At 47.7% G+C, this 17,184-nt stretch overlaps 2 protein-coding genes across 3 annotated transcripts in view; both read right to left on the bottom strand.

The window, feature by feature from the left end:
* Positions 1-4,716, bottom strand: part of LIMS1 (LIM zinc finger domain containing 1) — an 80,441-nt gene extending 75,725 nt beyond the window's left edge. For both annotated transcript variants that reach the window (XM_040224197.1, XM_040224194.1), the window contains exon 1: positions 4,577-4,716. In XM_040224197.1, coding sequence (XP_040080131.1) covers positions 4,577-4,608 — 32 coding nt within the window. In that variant the 5' untranslated portion in view covers positions 4,609-4,716. The remainder of the gene's footprint in view (positions 1-4,576) is intronic.
* Positions 4,717-12,496: 7,780 nt separating this feature from the next.
* The window catches only part of GCC2 (GRIP and coiled-coil domain containing 2), a 39,524-nt gene continuing 34,836 nt past the window's right edge, over positions 12,497-17,184 (bottom strand). Inside the window, exons 20-23 of the mRNA XM_040224198.1 lie at positions 15,570-15,764; positions 14,889-15,028; positions 14,537-14,738; positions 12,497-14,201 (exon numbers count right to left, since the gene is read on the bottom strand). Of these exons, the coding sequence (XP_040080132.1) occupies positions 14,134-14,201; positions 14,537-14,738; positions 14,889-15,028; positions 15,570-15,764 (605 nt within the window). The 3' untranslated portion in view covers positions 12,497-14,133. The remainder of the gene's footprint in view (positions 14,202-14,536; positions 14,739-14,888; positions 15,029-15,569; positions 15,765-17,184) is intronic.

A 17,184-nucleotide genomic window follows, 5' to 3' on the forward strand; every position in this document is an offset into this window, starting at 1 on the left:
AAGGTGGACCTGCCATGAAGGCGAACACACTGAAAGGTTCTCGAGAGCTGGGGCCACGTCCCATCCCCCTTGAATCTCTGTGGCCGCACCCTCCTGGCACCTAAGAACCCGCTGCTGAGTCCTCCGTGTCGAGGACGACAAGGACCCGCTAGCGGCCCAGACGCGTCCATGTGCCCACACGCCGCCGCCCACACTCCCCAGGCGGGTCTATGCGGACAGCAACGCGCCCGGCCTCAGGAGCAAAAACAAACACATGAAACCCAACACAAGCACTACCACCCTTCCCCACAGAAGTAACCTACAATCTGTCTAAGCAGCTGCTCAGACTCATCCTCAGACAGATGCACCAGAAGAGGAGCCCCCCAATAGGAAGGACTGTCGGGCTGGCCCTGTGAGCACAGCGTGTGGGGTGGGAGGAGACCCTGGCCTCCGGGAGGAAGTACCATGATCACTGGCACATGGGCCTCAGAACAGCAAGTCCCCAAGGACGCACTCCACAAATGGAATCGACTTGAAAGAGACTGACATCCAGGACTCTGTGACACAACAGCTCTGTGGTGACATAGAGTAATCCATCCAGAAATATGCAGAGTTATCCTGTTACTGTGGCTCGGATACATCAAAGTCTCGCCTGGGTGGGGTGTCCCAGAGCCACGACTGCAGGTACACCTGGGAAATTTGAGTGAGACCCAGGGACTGCATGGCCATTGACACTGTGACTGGGATCACGTACCACAGCTTTGCAAAATGCTGCTGCTGCTGCTAAGTCACTTCAGTCGTGTCCGACTCTGTGTGACCCCATAGATGGCAGCCCACAGGCTTCCCCGTCCCTGGGATTCTCCAGGCAAGAACACTGGAGTGGGTTGCCATTTCCTTCTCTGATGCATGAAAGTGCAAAGTGAAAGGGAAGTCACTCAGTCGTGTCCGACTGTTAGCGACTATAGATGGGGAAACTGGGTAAAGAATACACTGGTTCTTTGTATATTATTTCTTGCACCTGCGTAGGACCTTACCTGACCTCAGGCAAGTTACTTCAGTCTGGTGTGTCCCACCCCAAGCTCCCTTAAGGGCATTCATGCTTGCCCCTCCACCCTCTGCTTCCTCCCACAGGACACACTGTGCACAGCCCACTGTGTTTGCAGCCTCCCAACCTGCACATCAAAAGTCACTGTGGACTCGCCAAGGTAAATAAGCTCCGACATGAAAAAGATACAGGAAAATGAACCCCCTCCCATGAGCTCCTGTGTGGAAACATCTGACAAAACGAGAGAGGAGGGGACATCTCACGAGGCATAAGGCTGCTGGAGGGTCCACGGAATGTGGCAATGGGCACCCCAGCTTGCGTTTCTCAAATAACTTAAAGCTTTAGGAAAACAACCTGGCCACAGCCCAGCGTGTAATGCAGAGGACATTCCTGTGGGTGGGAAACCACAGCTTAAAGCACAATTAGAAGAAATGTAAAATCGACGAATGGTTTGAGATGCTTCTCCTTCTATTTAAGTGCAGCCCTAGCTGAGAACATGACCTACACTGAGGTTTACTTAAACGATTGTCTGAAGAACAGACACAGGACTATTGAACACAGAGGCTTTCAGGGGAAAGCTCGGAGCTTCCATCATTAGCCTGGATCTGCCTCCCCCAACCTGTAGCCCCTGGGGCCTCAGGAGGGCAGGAAGATACTCCAGGCTTTGGGGAGGAAAGGGAAAGCCACCCACGTTTAGCATGAGAAAGACTGTCCTGGAACTAGTTCAAGGCCGTCCCAAATGAAAGAGGGGTGATGACTGTGGTCCTCACATCCTAAGCCTGCAGGGCACACGACATCCTAACGGAGCCATATTCCCTACTGCCAACTTCTCACCAGTTAAACTAAGAGCATGGTTTCCTCACACACAAACAGGCACAGGGCAGTGAAGATCTAGAAGAAACCCCACCAGGGCATCACCCCTTCAGGACACGCTGGCATTTGTGCCCCAGAAAAATCCTTCAAAGCAAAAGCTGCTTTTCCCATAGCGGTTCTTCAAGTCCCACTAAAACTCCTCCCAAACAGAAAGCACTCACTACAACAAGCACTCGACACTCATTTCTAAGAGAACTCTTTGTAGATACTTTTTAAATATTCCAAGAATCTCTACTTCCCTCCTGATTTCAGATGATGTTAACAGAGGTTCTCAAAGGGTGGTCTGGAAACCCTGGAAGGTTCCCAAGACCTTTTTAAGAAGCCTGGGGATCAAAACCATTTTCATAATAATGCCAAGAAGCTCCCGCTTCCACTGCAAGGGTTTGATCCTTGGTTGGGGAACTAAGATCCTGTGTGCCACATGAAGCAGCCATAAATAAATGAATACATAAAAAATTAATAAAATAAAAAAATTGTTGTTGTTCTTTAGTCGCTAAGTCATGTCCAACTCTTTTGGGACCCCCTGGACTGTCCACCAAGCTCCTCTGTCCATGGGATTTCCCAGGTGAGAATACTGGAGTGGGTTATCATTTCCTTCTCCAGGGGATCTTCATGGCTAAGAGATCAAACTTGTATCTCCCGCATCGCAGGGAGGATTCCTTACTGCTGAGCCACGGGGGAAACCCCGCCCCCCCCAATACAATTATCTCAATTAAAGTTTCAAATAAAAAAAGCACACCCATTTTCAAAGCAGCATTATTCACAATAACCAAAAGGTGGAAACAACCCAAGTGTCCACTGGAGGATGAGTAAATAAACAAATAAGTGGTATAAACATATAATGGAGTATTACTCAATCTTAAAAAGAAAGGAAATTCTGACACACAATACAAAATGGATGAACACTGAGGATGATGTGCTGTGTGAAATAAGCCAGTCACAAAAAGCAAAGACAGGATGATCCATTTACACGAGGTCCCTGGAATTCTCAAAATCAGAGACAGAAAACACAACGAGGGTGATGAGGGGCTGGAGGGAGAGGGAAATGGGAAGTTGTTTAATGAGTAGTTTCAGTTTTGCAAGAAAAAAGAGTTCTGGAGATAGATACTGGCGATGGTCACACAACACTACGAATGTACTTAGTACTAAAAAAAAAAAGAAAAAGAAAAAGTAAGGGACTGCTAAAGGGAAATTCAGGATAGCAATGTGATGGGGTCAGAAGATAAGCAAGGCTCTTAAAAGGACCTACTTAGGGACTTCCCTGGTGGTCCAGTGGTTAAAACTCCGTGCTCTCAATGCAGGGATGCAGGAGTGCAGTTTCGATCCCTGGTTGCAGAATTAAGATCCTACATGCTATGTGGTGCAGCCAAAGAAAATAAAGGGAGATGGTTATACTCAAGTCATATTGTATCCATTGTATTGTCATTCTTCATACCTTACATACATGTTAAATTTTGTATCCATTTAATTTTCAATAAATTTTTCTAGCAACAAAAAATTGTCCTTAATGAAGCAGTACCAATTATTGATGTTATTAAATCTCAACCTCTGACCTTTTGTTCTGCTTCTTGTGATGAATGAAGCACTTGGGTCGCTCACCACAGTAGGACAATTGTCTGCAGGGCAAGCAAGAGGGTGACCCAGGGACCACTCAATCAGACGGTTTTTTTCATGGTCTACCATTTTTACCAGAAAGAATAACAAACTATGGTTTTTAGACTAGTATTTGGCAGACATTTCTTGAAACTAAACAAAGCGAGTCTGTTACTTTGAAGAAAACAATTGACAAGAGTTTCCTACCAATAATAAAAATCAAGCTTCCAACTGAGAATGAGAATGTTGGAAAACTTTCCACTGCCTGGAGCTTGAGAGAGTTTCAAACCTAAAGATATTCTAAGGAGAGGATGAGAAGTGATATTAACAAATGTTAGTTAGTGACACTGTATAAAGAGATGTGTCAACATTTGGAAGATCTGCCTAACTCAGTGAATCAACACTTCCAAACGAGGAACATGCCTGTTACAATCAGGAGCAAGCCCCTTTGAACTTCAGGGCCCGCGGAGAATTTCAGCGTCACTGCGAGTGAAAAGCTCCCGGTAAGACTGAGGACTCCACAGCGAACTCACGTTTAAGAAACATTAAGTTACCCAGTTTTGGAGTAATAACAGAAAATACCGCAACTACGTGAAAAGCTCCCTCTTCCAACCGCATCTCTGCGAAGGAGAGGGTTTTCTTCGGATTTCAAGCAAAATGGGCCACAGCGGACTGAAGGCAGAACAGGCAGGGAAATGCACACATTTAGGAGATTTGCAAAATGTACAAGCACGGCTCTCGTCGCACTGAATTTTTTGTTAGGAAAACGCTATTTTCATGAAGCATGCGTTATACACGTTGAGATCACAGACTCATTTTACATTTAATGAATGAGTAAATATCCTTTAAGGTCTGTTCCGTTTCTAACCCGGTAAATCTCTAGCCTTGAGCCGTCCTCGCCCTCACGGACGCCTCCTGCGACCCGAGCAGGGCTAGGAGCGCCGGGCCGGGTCGCGGTCCACTCGGGCCCCGGGCTCTGCAGGCCTGTCCGCCCGAGCCGCAGGGAGGGGCCGCCCCGGCGGCAGCACTGCCGACGTGGCTGTGGCTCCGGCTCCAGCCTCGAGCTCACCACCCGCGCGATCTTACCTGTTGGTCATTCCTGACGCCACGCCCAGCATCTCCGCGGCCCCGCGAACCAGCACCGCGTCCCCGCGCGGCTCCCGTCGCTGCCGCCGCGCCGCCGCCGCTCCTCCTCGCTGCGCGCCGGGGCAGGAAGGGGCGGGCCGGGGCCGCGAAGGCAACGCCCACCAAGAAGCGGTCCCGCCCAGCCTGGCCCGCCCCCGGAACCGCCCTCCCGGATGTCGGCCCCCGTCTCCATCTAGGCCCCGGCCCTGTCCGCCCCGCTCCCGGAACTGGCGCACCTCCAGCCCGGCCCTCCGGAACCGCCCGCTCGAATCTCGACCCTGCCTCCAAATAGGCCCCGCCCCGCGCACCGAGGCCCCGCCCTCCCGGTGCAGGACACTGGCCAGGGGACCAGGGGTCCCATGCAGCAAGCCGGTTCTGGATTCGGGGCCGGTTCACCCTCCCTCGTGCTCCGCCGTCCCCACACCCCAATCTGTGGGCCGCGGAGGTGGCCGGTGTCGGTGCTGAGAAGTCATCTCAACTCTGACTAGGTCCTGGCAATGGGGTCACTCCTGGAGTCTCAGCAGCGCTGCAGACCCCTATTCTAGGATGGTTCTCAGGAAAGGCTCCAGGGAACCCTGTTAGCCCAGCGGGTAAAGCTGCTGCTTCAGGAGGAATGAGGTGGGGCAAAGCGGGCGTGCCCCAGTGGTACAGAAATGGCCACAGCAGTAGTACCAGGAGGGCCAATGCAGTTTTGCTTTTAAGAGCAATTCAGAAAGTATGTTTAACCAGGACATTAAATAATCAGTTTCTACCTACAACACCTCTGTTAAAAAAAAAAAAAAGTCAATAAGCACATGAAAATATGCTCAACATCACTAGTCATTCAGTTCAGTGCAGTTCAGTCGCTCAGTCGAGTCCAACTCTTTGCGACCCCATGAATTGCACCACGCCAGGCTTCCTTGACCATCACCATCTCCCGGTGTTCACTCAAACTCACGTCTATTGAGTCGGTGATGCCATCCAGCCATCTCATCCTCTGTCGTCCCTTTTCCTCCTGCCCCCAATCCCTCCCAGCATCAGAGTCTTTTCCAATGAGTCAACTCTTCGCATGAGGTGGCCAAAGTACTGGAGTTTCTGCGTCAGCATCATTCCTTCTGAAGAACACCCAGGACTGATCTCCTTTAGAATGGACTGGTTGGATCTCCTTGCAGTCCAAGGGACTCTCAAGTCTTCTCCAACACCACAGTTCAAAAGCATCAATTCTTCAGTGCTCAGCCTTCTTCACAGTCCAACTCTCACATCCATACATGACTACTGGAAAAACCATAGCCTTGACTAAACGGACCTTTGTTGGCAAAGTAATGTCTCTGCTTTTGAATATGCTATCTAGGTTGGTCATAACTTTCCTTCCAAGGAGTAAGCATCTTTTCATTTCATGGCTGCAATCACCATCTGCAGTGATTTTGGAGCCCCCCAAAATAAAGTCTGACACTGTTTCCACTGTTTCCCCATCTATCTGCCATGAAGTGATGGGACCAGATGCCATGATCTTCGTTTTCTGAATGTTGAGCTTTAAGCCAACTTTTTCACTCTCCTCTTTCACTTTCATCAACAAGCTTTTTAGTTCCTATTCACTTTCTGCCATAAGGGTGGTGTCATCTGCATATCTGAGGTTATTGATATTTCTCCCGACAATCTTGATTCCAGCTTGTGCTTCTTCCAGCCCAGAGTTTCTCATGACGTATTCTGCATATAAGTTAAATAAGCAGGGTGACAATATACAGCCTTGACATACTCCTTTTCCTATTTGGAACCAGTCTGTTGTTCCATATCCAGTTCTAACCGTTGCTTCCTGACCTGCATGTAGGTTTCTCAAGAGGTAGGTCAGGTGGTCTGGTATTCCCGTCTCTTTCAGAATTTTCCAGTTTATTGTGATCCACACAAAGGCTTTGGCATAGTCAATAAAGCAGAAATAGATGTTTTTCTGGAACTCTCTTGCTTTTTCCATGATCCAGCGGATGTTGGCAATTTGATCTCTGGTTCCTCTGCCTTTTCTAAAACCAGCTTGAACCAGTCATTAGGGAAATGCAAATCAGAACCACCTTATTGTCCAGGAGGAAAGTGAAGTGAAAGCATTAGTTGCTCAGTGGTGTCCAACTCTGCAAACCCATGGACTGTAATCCACCAGGCTCCTCTGTCCATGGGATTCTCCAGCTAAGAATACTGGAGCGGGTTGCCATTCCCTTCTCCAGAGAATCTTCCCCACCCAGGGATCAAACTCAGGTCTCCTGCATTGCAGGTGGATTCTTTACTGTCTGAGCCACCAGGGAAACCTGTCCAGGGCGATGCTGCTGTCAACATGTGCTGACCAAGATGTTGTTTTGGTGGAGAAATTGAGGCCCTTGTGTACTTTTGGTGGGAGTGTAAGTTGCTGCAGCCACTGTGGCAAAGGGTATGCAAGCTCAAGAAAACTAAAAATGGAACTACTATATGATCCAGCAGTCTCATTCCTGAGTGTATATCCAAAAAAACTGAAAGCAGACATCTGAAGAGAGTTGGAGAGATATCCGTACACCCACGTTCATTCCCAACATTGTTCACAATAGCCAAAAGTGGAGACAGGTCCATGGGTGGAGAAATGGATACACAAAATGGAGTCCATCCACAGAATGGAATATCATGCAGCCTTAAAAAGCAAGGAAATTCTGATGTATGCTACAACACAGATGAACCTTGAGGACACTATGCTGAGTGAAATAAGTCAGATGAAAAAGGACAAATACTGGGTCCCCAGAGGTGTCAAACTCAGAGACAGAAAGTAGATGGTGGGGTCAGGGACTGGGGGGAGGGGAAGTCAGGAGTTCTAACTGACAGAGACACTTAGAGTTTTGCAAGATGAGAAAGCCCTGGAGGTTGCACAACAATGTGAATATACTTGATGCTACTGAACTGCACACTTGAAAATGTTTAAGGTCAATTTTATATTTCACCACAGTTAAATAAGACAGATGATTTGTAGTAATAAAGAATGACTTCTATGACTTTAGCAACTGAACAACCACCTCCAAGATATATTTTAAGTTAGGAAATAAAACAAGCTGGGAAGTTTGTTTAGTATGCTGCCATTTGAGGGAAGAGAAAAGCTTATCAGGGCTTATGCTGGTCTCCTAGAATAATTTGGAGAATATTTCCTTTCTTATTGCCTGAGTAAACCGATAGGGACAGTTATTACTTCAAAGTTTGACGGAACATGACTGCAAACCCATTTGGACTTTGTGTTTTCTTCTTGAGAAGATTTTAAGCACCATTTCAATTTCTATTCCAGTTACAGGATTTTTCAAGCTTTTAAATTCTACACAATCATCATAAGTTAACAGTATATCGAGTAAATTTCAAGTTTTAAAGAAATTAGTTTATCTCCAAAGTTTCAAAATCATTTCACGTAATTGTTTAGTCTTTCAAAATTTTACTTTATCTGTTATATGTGTGCCTGCCTAGTACCTCAGTCGTGTCTGACTGTTTGCAACACCGTGGACTGTAGCCCGCTAGGCTCCCCTGTCCGTGGGATTTCCCAGGGAAGGATACTGGAGTGGGTTGCCATTTCCTCCTCCAGGGTGTCTTCTGCATTGGCAGGCAGGTTCTCTACCAACTGCGCCACCTGGGAAGCCCCCATCTGTTGTATGTCTCCTGTTTATTAATGAGATTATTTATATATGTGTCATCTTTCTCCTTCTCTTGGTCAATCCTGCCAGAACTTTTCTATTTGTTTAGCTGTCTCAAAGAAACAAGTTATTTTCATATGCCTTTAAAATCTGGTGTGTGTTTTATACTTACAATATATCCCAGTTTGGAATAACTACAGTTCAGTCTTTCAATATCCACATGTAAATAGTGACTACTGTATTAGAGCAGTTCTAGAATAGAGGAGCTCCTTTTAAAATATTTCAAAGTTGTCATCTGTAAGGTAGTTTGAAAGCTGATCTGAATGATTTCTTTTCCAGGAAAGGAAGCAGAAATAGTACAGTCATGAAATTAAGTTAGTTGCATATTTTATGGGTCCCAGGAGAAATGGGCAAGGCCAGAGAGTGATCTCAGTCAGAAACTCAGAATGAATCACAGGAATTAAACATTGGACACCATCCAGTGCTGAACATGAGTTTTCAGCTTACAATAGGATCACTTTATATCACAAAATGTAGAGCTTTACTAATTATGTTTGATGGAGAAAGTATATTGGTACACTGTTCCACAGACTGCTACAGATTCAAACTTTGTGAAAAACCGTATTTCACTCTTTGGAAAGAGTGTCTTCTTATAATCTTAAACTGCACTGAAATAAACTGTTAGACTGCTCAGAATGGGTCTTAATTCTAACCTCTACTTTGGTCATAAGAGAAATAATAAAAAGCATGCTTCTGTGTACAAATAAGATATCAAAGGCAATCAACTGTGATTAACAAACAATGCTCTGAGCAGATGCGACTCTTTCTAGAACCTGACATGGTACAGGTCAGTTTACTATTGTTCATATTTATAGATTTTAATTTAAAAAAAAATCCCTTTCTCTGAAAGCCTGTGGTGTCATTTTCTTCTGTCTGCTCCACCAGACTTTTGTCCTCATCCTCCCCTCCTCGGTGCGGTGAGTCACACAATTACACCTAAGCTCCAACAAAGCAACCGGAAAATACATTCCAAGATAATGGAGATTTTCTGAAGCCTGGTAGGTCAGGCTTCATGCACAGACCCATTCCCTCAGAGAAATTAGTGAGAATAAAGACTGAAGTTGAAACAGAAGGGCTGTCCAGGGAGTGTGGCCTTCTGGTAACCAGGTGGGGTGAAAAAAAAGGAACAGGAAGCCATGGCCAGTTCTCAAGAGCCCCTCAAGGAAAGCACACCCTGTATCTAGCCAGTAGCAAACAGGTTAAGAAACAGCATAGCACTTAAAGTTGATAAAAAACGAAATGCCCGTTTTCTTCTCAAGAAAGATACAAGAAACATGGCTAGCTGAAATTGCAACATTCTGGATAAAAGTGAAAGCATTAGTCACTCAGTAGTGTCTGCCTCTGTGACTCTGTGAACTGTAGCTCGCCAGGCTCCTCTGTCCATTGGATTTCCAGGGAGAGATACTGAAGTGTGTTGCTGTTACCTTTTCCAGGAGATTTTCCCAACTCAGGAATCGAACCTGGGTCTCTTGCATTGCAGGCAGATTCTTAATCATCTGAGCCACCAGGGAAGCCTGAATTACACGTGAAGTGAAAAATAAAACCATCTAACACTTATTGTATGTGTCTTACATTTTTAATTGCTTTAAAAAATATAAGATGGCTTTTGCTAATTAGGAAAGGAGTAGCCAGAATGACCCAAATGTCATTGATGTTAGCATCTTTAATTTTGCATTCAGAATTCAGTACATCCGTCAGAAAATGATTTATAGCCATGATGACTTCACTGGTAACGGTGATGTTAACCTCCTTGGTAGTGACAGCAACCAGAATGCACTGAAACTAGTTTGTGATTACACATGTGATGTGTGTATATGTGCTCAGTTGTATCTGATTCTCTGTGACTCTATGGGCTGTACCCCACCAGGCTCCTCTGCCCATGGGATTTCCCAGCAAAAATACTGGAGTGGGTTGCCATTTTCTACTGCAGGGTTGTTGTTGACTCAGGGATTGAACCCACATCTCTTGTGTCTCTTGCACTGCCAGGCAGATTCTTTTACCACTGCACTACCTGGGAAGCTTTAACTGTACATGTGAAGTAGGAATTAAAACCATCTAACATTTATCGTATGTGTCCTACATACCAGACACTGCTGAGTCAGCCTCTTACTGTATCATTTCATTTAATCTTACCTGGTTATTATTTGGAGATTAGGAGCAAATTAGTTGCAATGTAATAGGAATTACACAAACAGGCACATCTACAGATAGCAGATCAGTGGCTGTCAAAGGTGGGAGGGTTAGTGGTGGAGAGGCTGCCCATAGGTAAGGAGTTTATTTCTGGAATGGTTAAATTCTCTAACATGGAGATGGTTTCACAACACTGTGACTACACTGAAGCCATTCAGTTGTACACTTTAAACAATGAATTGTGTGGCACATAAACTATAGTTAAAGCTCTGGTCAAACGTCTGGTTTTTCCAGTAGTCATACCTGGGTGTGAGTTGAACCATAAAAAAGGCAGAGTGCCGAAGAATTGATGCTTTTGAGCTGAGGTGCTGGAGAAGACTCCTGAGAGTCCCTTGGATTACAAGATTAAACCAATCAATCCTAAAGGAAATCAACCTTGAATATTCATTAGAAAGACTGATGCTGAAGCTCCAATACTTTGGCCACCTGATGGGAAGAGCCGATTTGTTAGAAAAGACCCTGATGCTGGGAAAGACTGAAGGCAGGAGGAGAAGGGGACAACAGAGGATGAGATGGTTCGATGGGATCACTGACTCGATGGACCTGAGTTTGAGGGCGCTCCAGAAGATAGCGAAGGGCAGGGGAGCATGGTATGCAGCAGTCCGTGGGGCTGCAGAGTCAGACACTGATTGGTTTACCTAGGGTGGAACCCTGCATCTGGGTCCAAATGACTATGGCTGGGCTTCCTTGCCTTTTTACAGGGGGGTGTCCCCAGATAGGAGGGTGAGGGCAGACTCACGTGGTAGGGGCACCACATGGGTGGGAGTGGGCCTGTCCTCTGCGGGAGACCTGCACTGTTGAACTGAACACCCAAATGCTCTTCATCACCTACTGGTCAATCAGCTGGAAGGCACTGCCAGTTCTATCAGGCTGTTCTCCTGAACAGTAGGCTGTTCTCTTCTGAAGCCACAGCTGACTCAGTGGCATGGGGTGCGTGTGCACTCAGTCACGTTTCACTCACTAGTCTGTCACCCCACCAACTGTAGGGCTTCCCTGGTAGCTCAGCTGGTAAAGAATCCGCCTGCAATGCATGAGACCCCAATTCAATTCCGGGGTCAGGAAGATCCCCTGGGGACGGCATAGGCCACCCACTCCAGTGTTCTTGGGCTTCCCCGATGGCTCATCTGGCAAATAATCTGCGCACAATGCAGGAGACCTGGGTTCAATACCTGGGTTGGGAAGACCCCCTGGAGAAGGCAACGGCTATCAACTCCAGTATCCTAGGCTTGACAATTCCATGGTCTATACAGTCCATGGGGCCGCAAAGAGTCAGACATGACTGACTTTCACTTGACTGTAGCCTGCCAGGCTCCTCTGTCCATAGGATTTTCCAGGCAAAAATACTGGAGTGTGTTGCCATTTCCCTCTCCAGAGGATCTTCCCGACCCAGGGATTGAACCAGAATCTCTTGCACTGGTAGGCAGGTTCTTTACCACTGAGCCACCGGGGAAGCCCTGCCACAGCTGATTTCCAGACATGAAACCTTCCGGACATGAAACAAAAGTCTTGCACCAAGTGCCACTGCCAAGTTCCTACTAACCACATGTGAGTATGTTCATGTGCTCTGTTCACTGAACACCAAAGCCATATCTCCATGGGACCTCTCGCTCTCATCATTAGCTACCAGGAGGTACAGGACCCCTACTCTGCTGGTGAGTGGTTCACTTCTGTTTAAAGGAACGTAAGCCACCATATACACTGTCTGGAATGTAAGCAGAGCTTGTAGTATGGGAGACCCTCACACCACAGAGGGCAGAACTTGAGAAGCACCCATGGAAGGGCCAGGTGGTCTCCAGCTTCAGCCAGAAGGCGGGTGTCGGATGCATAGATGCACAGGACCCTAAGGCAACCTGAGGCCCCCTGAGCCGAGCACCGGGGTGGGGGGTGGGGTGGGGGTGGGGGATGAGGGGTGGGTCCTGACTGGTCAAGATGGCAGAGAAGGAACCCAAAATCCATTTCATAAACCAACTCAAGACCCTTACGAAGCCAAGGCTAACATAACAGAAGAGTAGGTGTTAACAATATGACATACAGTCCAACACATGTAATAGAAATATTAAAATAATCATTACACTTCCTCTCGTTGCGGAAACCAGGGAGGGGGATCCCTTCTGTAATTGAAGTAATGATTTCTGATCATACAAGGCATTTTTGTTATTATGTCCATAGGTAGAGCCCCTATTTCAAAACAGGTTGATAGCCTGGACTTAGAGAGAAAGTGAGATTTATTTAAATATTATAACAGTTACCTCGTATGCTTCTGGCATACTCAAATTCACAGTTTATCAAGTAAAAAAACTAAATTCTTAGAAGTCAGCTCTGAAATAGAGGCATTTTCATTAATACATTCACTAGTTAGGTCTGTTCTTCTGAAACAAGAGGAAAGTCAGATATTGAGATTATTTGTTAAAGAACAAACTCAACATGTCAGCAGCAAATTTCAGTTAAAGTAAACTGGAAACCAATGTTCCCGTAACCATAATACAAAGTCAGTTCACCAGCTGAGACTGAAGATCACAGGGTGGACTAGAAGCCAAAACAACGTCATAGAGCAAGCATATTGAGGTGATTTTTAACAAATACATATTAAAAATAGAGTTTTCACATTGATGATTTAAGAAGACGTTTTTGACGCAGTCCACAGAATATTCAGAGGCATCAAGTCAAGTACCATCACCACCACCAGGAGCTATACCCCGGGGCCCCTCGAAGCACACGAGTGACCGGTGCGCCGGGACTTGTGAGCACCAGCTTGCCTCTGGACAGGAAGCCAAGTGACACAGCCAGGGCACTGGAAAGTTTCTCTGGACAAACTGAGCAAATTCCCCAGACAGACTCCAGTGTAGAGGCTGCCGAAGCTCAAAAGGAATATGGGCAGACCCCCCAGGAGCGCCCCATCAGGGAGTCTGGCGACCAGGGCTTGCGACCACAGAACCAGTCTGAGATAACGTACTTTGGAGAAAACGGAACAGCTCATCGTCTGGTCCGAAACTGTGTGTGTCCACACACTGCATGTGTCAGATGAACTGAAGAGGCTCAGTCCACGGTGAACGTCCAGCAGTGGAGTCGGGCCCTCTCCATCGCCCCCAGCCCCAAGAGTTTTAAAGGAAATAAGGAAACAGTCACATGTTAACTTAGACTTGGGGGTGGACTGCAGCACATTTACTTGATGTTCCTTCATAAACACGTCCGCTTTACCAGGAAAGCGTCTTCCTTCACATTCTAACTCACAAGTTTTCTGTAACAATTTGTCATGGTTAACACTCGCCCTGCTAGTCTGATCTTGTGATAAACGGTCTTACAACATTCTTTTAAAAGTCTAAATTCTAGCTGGTATGGTACCAAAATCTGTTTAACTTCAGAATTCACAGGACAGCCCTGACCCAGGCAGCCTGAGAGTCCAGAGGAGGGCAGGGCGTTGCTCCTGGGTACGGAGGCAATGGAGAGGCACAGAGTCTCAGGGCCACGGCTGGGTCCCCACTCCAGCTGCTGGACGTTCTCCATGGGCTAAGCCCCTCTTCAATTCACCTGACACACGCGTGGATACACGCACGGAGATATGAATTACATACACATGGTTTTAGACCAAACAATGACAGTGACATACATGAGCCTTTGTTTTCCCAAACAGACTATTTGGTTCATAAACGGCGCTCTCCCGTCAGTCTACCGGAGTCCAGACCAGCTGTGCAGGTAGGATGCCCAGCCCGAGGAGCGGGACCCGCTCTCCTCACCTGTGGGGAGAAACAGAAGGTTATTCTCTATGCTGCACACCGGCCTGTCCTTAGGCCTACAGTGCCCACTGTCTTCCTCTCTGAGGGTCAGAGCGAGGACGTCTGACACATGACACACAGCATGGCACAGAAGGAAACCAAATTCACGGGGAGAACCCAAACTAGGGTCACAAGCCCAGTTTCAAGGACCTGGAGATCACACTGGACACTGCACGCTCCCTTCTACGTGGAAGAGAGGCACACATGGTGCCGTCCCCAGGAAGCAGAGCCAGCGTTTCCTACCAAGCACAGGACATATGGGTCCACAGCACAACCCCGTCTGGTTCCCTGCCCACCTTGGGCAGCGGCCGCCAGCCGGGTCTTCTCCTCAGGGCTGAGCTGCAGCATGGTGTCCACCACAGGCAACAGCCGCGCCCGCTCGCTGCCCGGCTTCAGCAGGATGAACTGCAGCAGCACGTTCTTCAGGTACTCCAGGTTGGCTGCCGACTTCTCCCGCTCCTGGTTCCGCTCCAGCCGCCTGACTTCACTCTTCAGAAGCTGGTGTCAGAGAAGCGAGGCGAAAGGGGTTAACATGAAAGATGAATGCTGTGTCTCCTTTTCCCCCGAAATGTCCTTAAAATGACAACAAAGGTGCGGCGAGGACGCACAAGCTAGTGTGGAGGGTTTCCTGGAGGCAGTGTCCCCCACCTTAATCTGTTCCATGAGGATGGCGTTGGTGGCTTCTGTTTCCCGAAGCAGGCCATTTAAGTGGTCAGCACTCTTGGTGGTGGAATTGAGCTTCTGAACCAACTCTTCTTTGGTAAATTCGTTGTGCCACGCAGGAGGCTCTGCAAGTAATCGTCCAACGTTAATTCCCAAAACGAGGGATCACAAGTGAAAATTTTAACAGATCAGCAAGAAAATACCCTGGAATGGCCACTTGGCTCTGCAGGTCCACCCCCACGTCCTAGTTACAAGGCTCACGTGACACAGAAACACAGACTGCTGTGGAGCAGGCCGCCGGCCTGGAAGCTGTGAGGCCACCAAGTCAGCACCAGCTCACCCTCCTGCAGCTGTTCACGTCCTGGGAGCTGGGGTCACTTTGCTCATAAGGGAGGAAATACCAGCAGTAGTTACTGGGAGACTGTAATTTCAGTGGTCTTCCATGAGGATTTCACACAAGGTGATGGGGGCATTATTACTTAAGTAATACATGAGGGAACAGGCTCAAAGTCAACAAGCCAAAAACAGCCAAATCTGACCGTAGCCAAATTTTCCATTTGTAAAACAGAATACTGAAAATTTTTTTTCCGAGTAGCTCAAAAGAGCACGTATAAATCAGAGTGACGTTAATTAGACAGGATGACAGAATCAGAGAGAGGAGCGCACCGAGCCTGGCTTCAGGAGAACTGAGCAGCTGCTCCAGGGACTGTGCAGGGGTGCTGGCGGGAGAGCCGCGTTCCAGGTCCGTGGTCTCCATCCCCTCCCCCTCCTCCCGGGCCATGACCTGCACATCCAGGAACGGGAGGTCTGCACTTCTCCTCTCTCGAAGGCTCCTCAAAGATTGCTGGGAAGAAGCTGGGCCTGTTACAGGATTTTTAAACAGTAAGTGGGAGATGCTCAGACTCATGGACTCAACACCAGCAGAGACACTCAAGCAAAGATAACATGACTCAGGATGACCAATGGCATGGCAGGGAACCTGAATAACTCAAAGACAAGGAAAGATGCAGAAAGAGGCAACTTTAAGACCACCCTGACCAGCCAGTTACTGAACTCTAACCATGAAGTCCACTCACCACCACAGGCAGCACTTGCTCCCTGAGTTAGGGTAAACTATCGGACAGCACAACGTAGAGGCCTGGCTGCTCTAGAAACCCTCCAACCAGACTCTGCCTGTCAGAGGATGGGTGTTTCCAGCACTGCAAACCCTGGAACACCATACCCTTGCTGAGGGCAGCTCTGAGCTTGCTGACCATGGGCCTCATACTCCACCCTGAGGGTTCAGGCCATCACCCACTCCGTTGTCAGCGTGCAGACAAGAAGAGTCCTGAATCCAGGGTGGGTTGACCCATCCTACTGCCTAGGCTGGGCTCTGCACTCGCTGGCCACTAGCTCGGCGTACAACCAGGAGAGTCATAAAATGCTTCGAAGGAGTTCCTTTATGAATCCCAAGAAAGCTCAAGATTGGAGCAATTACATGGCCTGGTCCAAGGAGTCAGAGCCTGTTCCGGCCAGGCCTATCAACCTCACCTCTCAGGCCGCTTCAGTTCCCTCTGTGGAAGCGCCTCCCCGGGTCTCTGACCGTTTGCTCACTGCTTGTTCCACTGCTGACTCCTGACTCCAGTGTTCCCTGCTTAGTCACTTCTGATAGTTTTCAGTTTACATTACATTGTCTGGAAGCTGGTTTTGGTCCTGAGGAGTGACCCGTCACCGCCAACACCCTGGTGATGAGGGATCAGTACTAAATATGAAGCTGATACTCTGCACTGAGATGTGGCCTCGTTCTGGCTGATGGGCTCTCATCACTTCCAGGAAGCAGAATAAAGTCGTGTGTGTGGCTGAACAAAAGCTCCACTAATTAGAAAGTTGGAAGGGAAAATGCTGTGTTTGACCAAACAATCCTACAATTTCAGCATTCTCTAGAATTTCTGAGTAAAAAAAAAATGTGTTTGAAAAAACGCTGCTGCTGCTGCTGCTAAGTCACTTCAGTTGTGCCCGACTCTGTGCGACCCCAGAGACAGCAGCCCACCAGGCTCCCCTGTCCCCGGGATTCTCCAGGCAAGAACACTAGAGTAGGTTGCCATTTCTTTCTCCAATGCATGAAAGTGAAAGTGAAGTCACTCAGTCATCCGACTCTTAGCGACCCCATGGACTGCAGCCTCCCAGGCTCCTCCGTCCATGGGATTTTCCAGGCAAGAGTACTGGAGTGGGTTGCCATTGCCTTCTCCGTTGAAAAAACGCTAAAGAACACTAAATGGATGCAGTGGACGCTGTATTTGTA

Source organism: Oryx dammah, unplaced genomic scaffold (genome assembly GCF_014754425.2).
Source record: "Oryx dammah isolate SB20612 unplaced genomic scaffold, SCBI_Odam_1.1 HiC_scaffold_25, whole genome shotgun sequence".
Lineage (NCBI taxonomy): Eukaryota > Metazoa > Chordata > Mammalia > Artiodactyla > Bovidae > Oryx > Oryx dammah.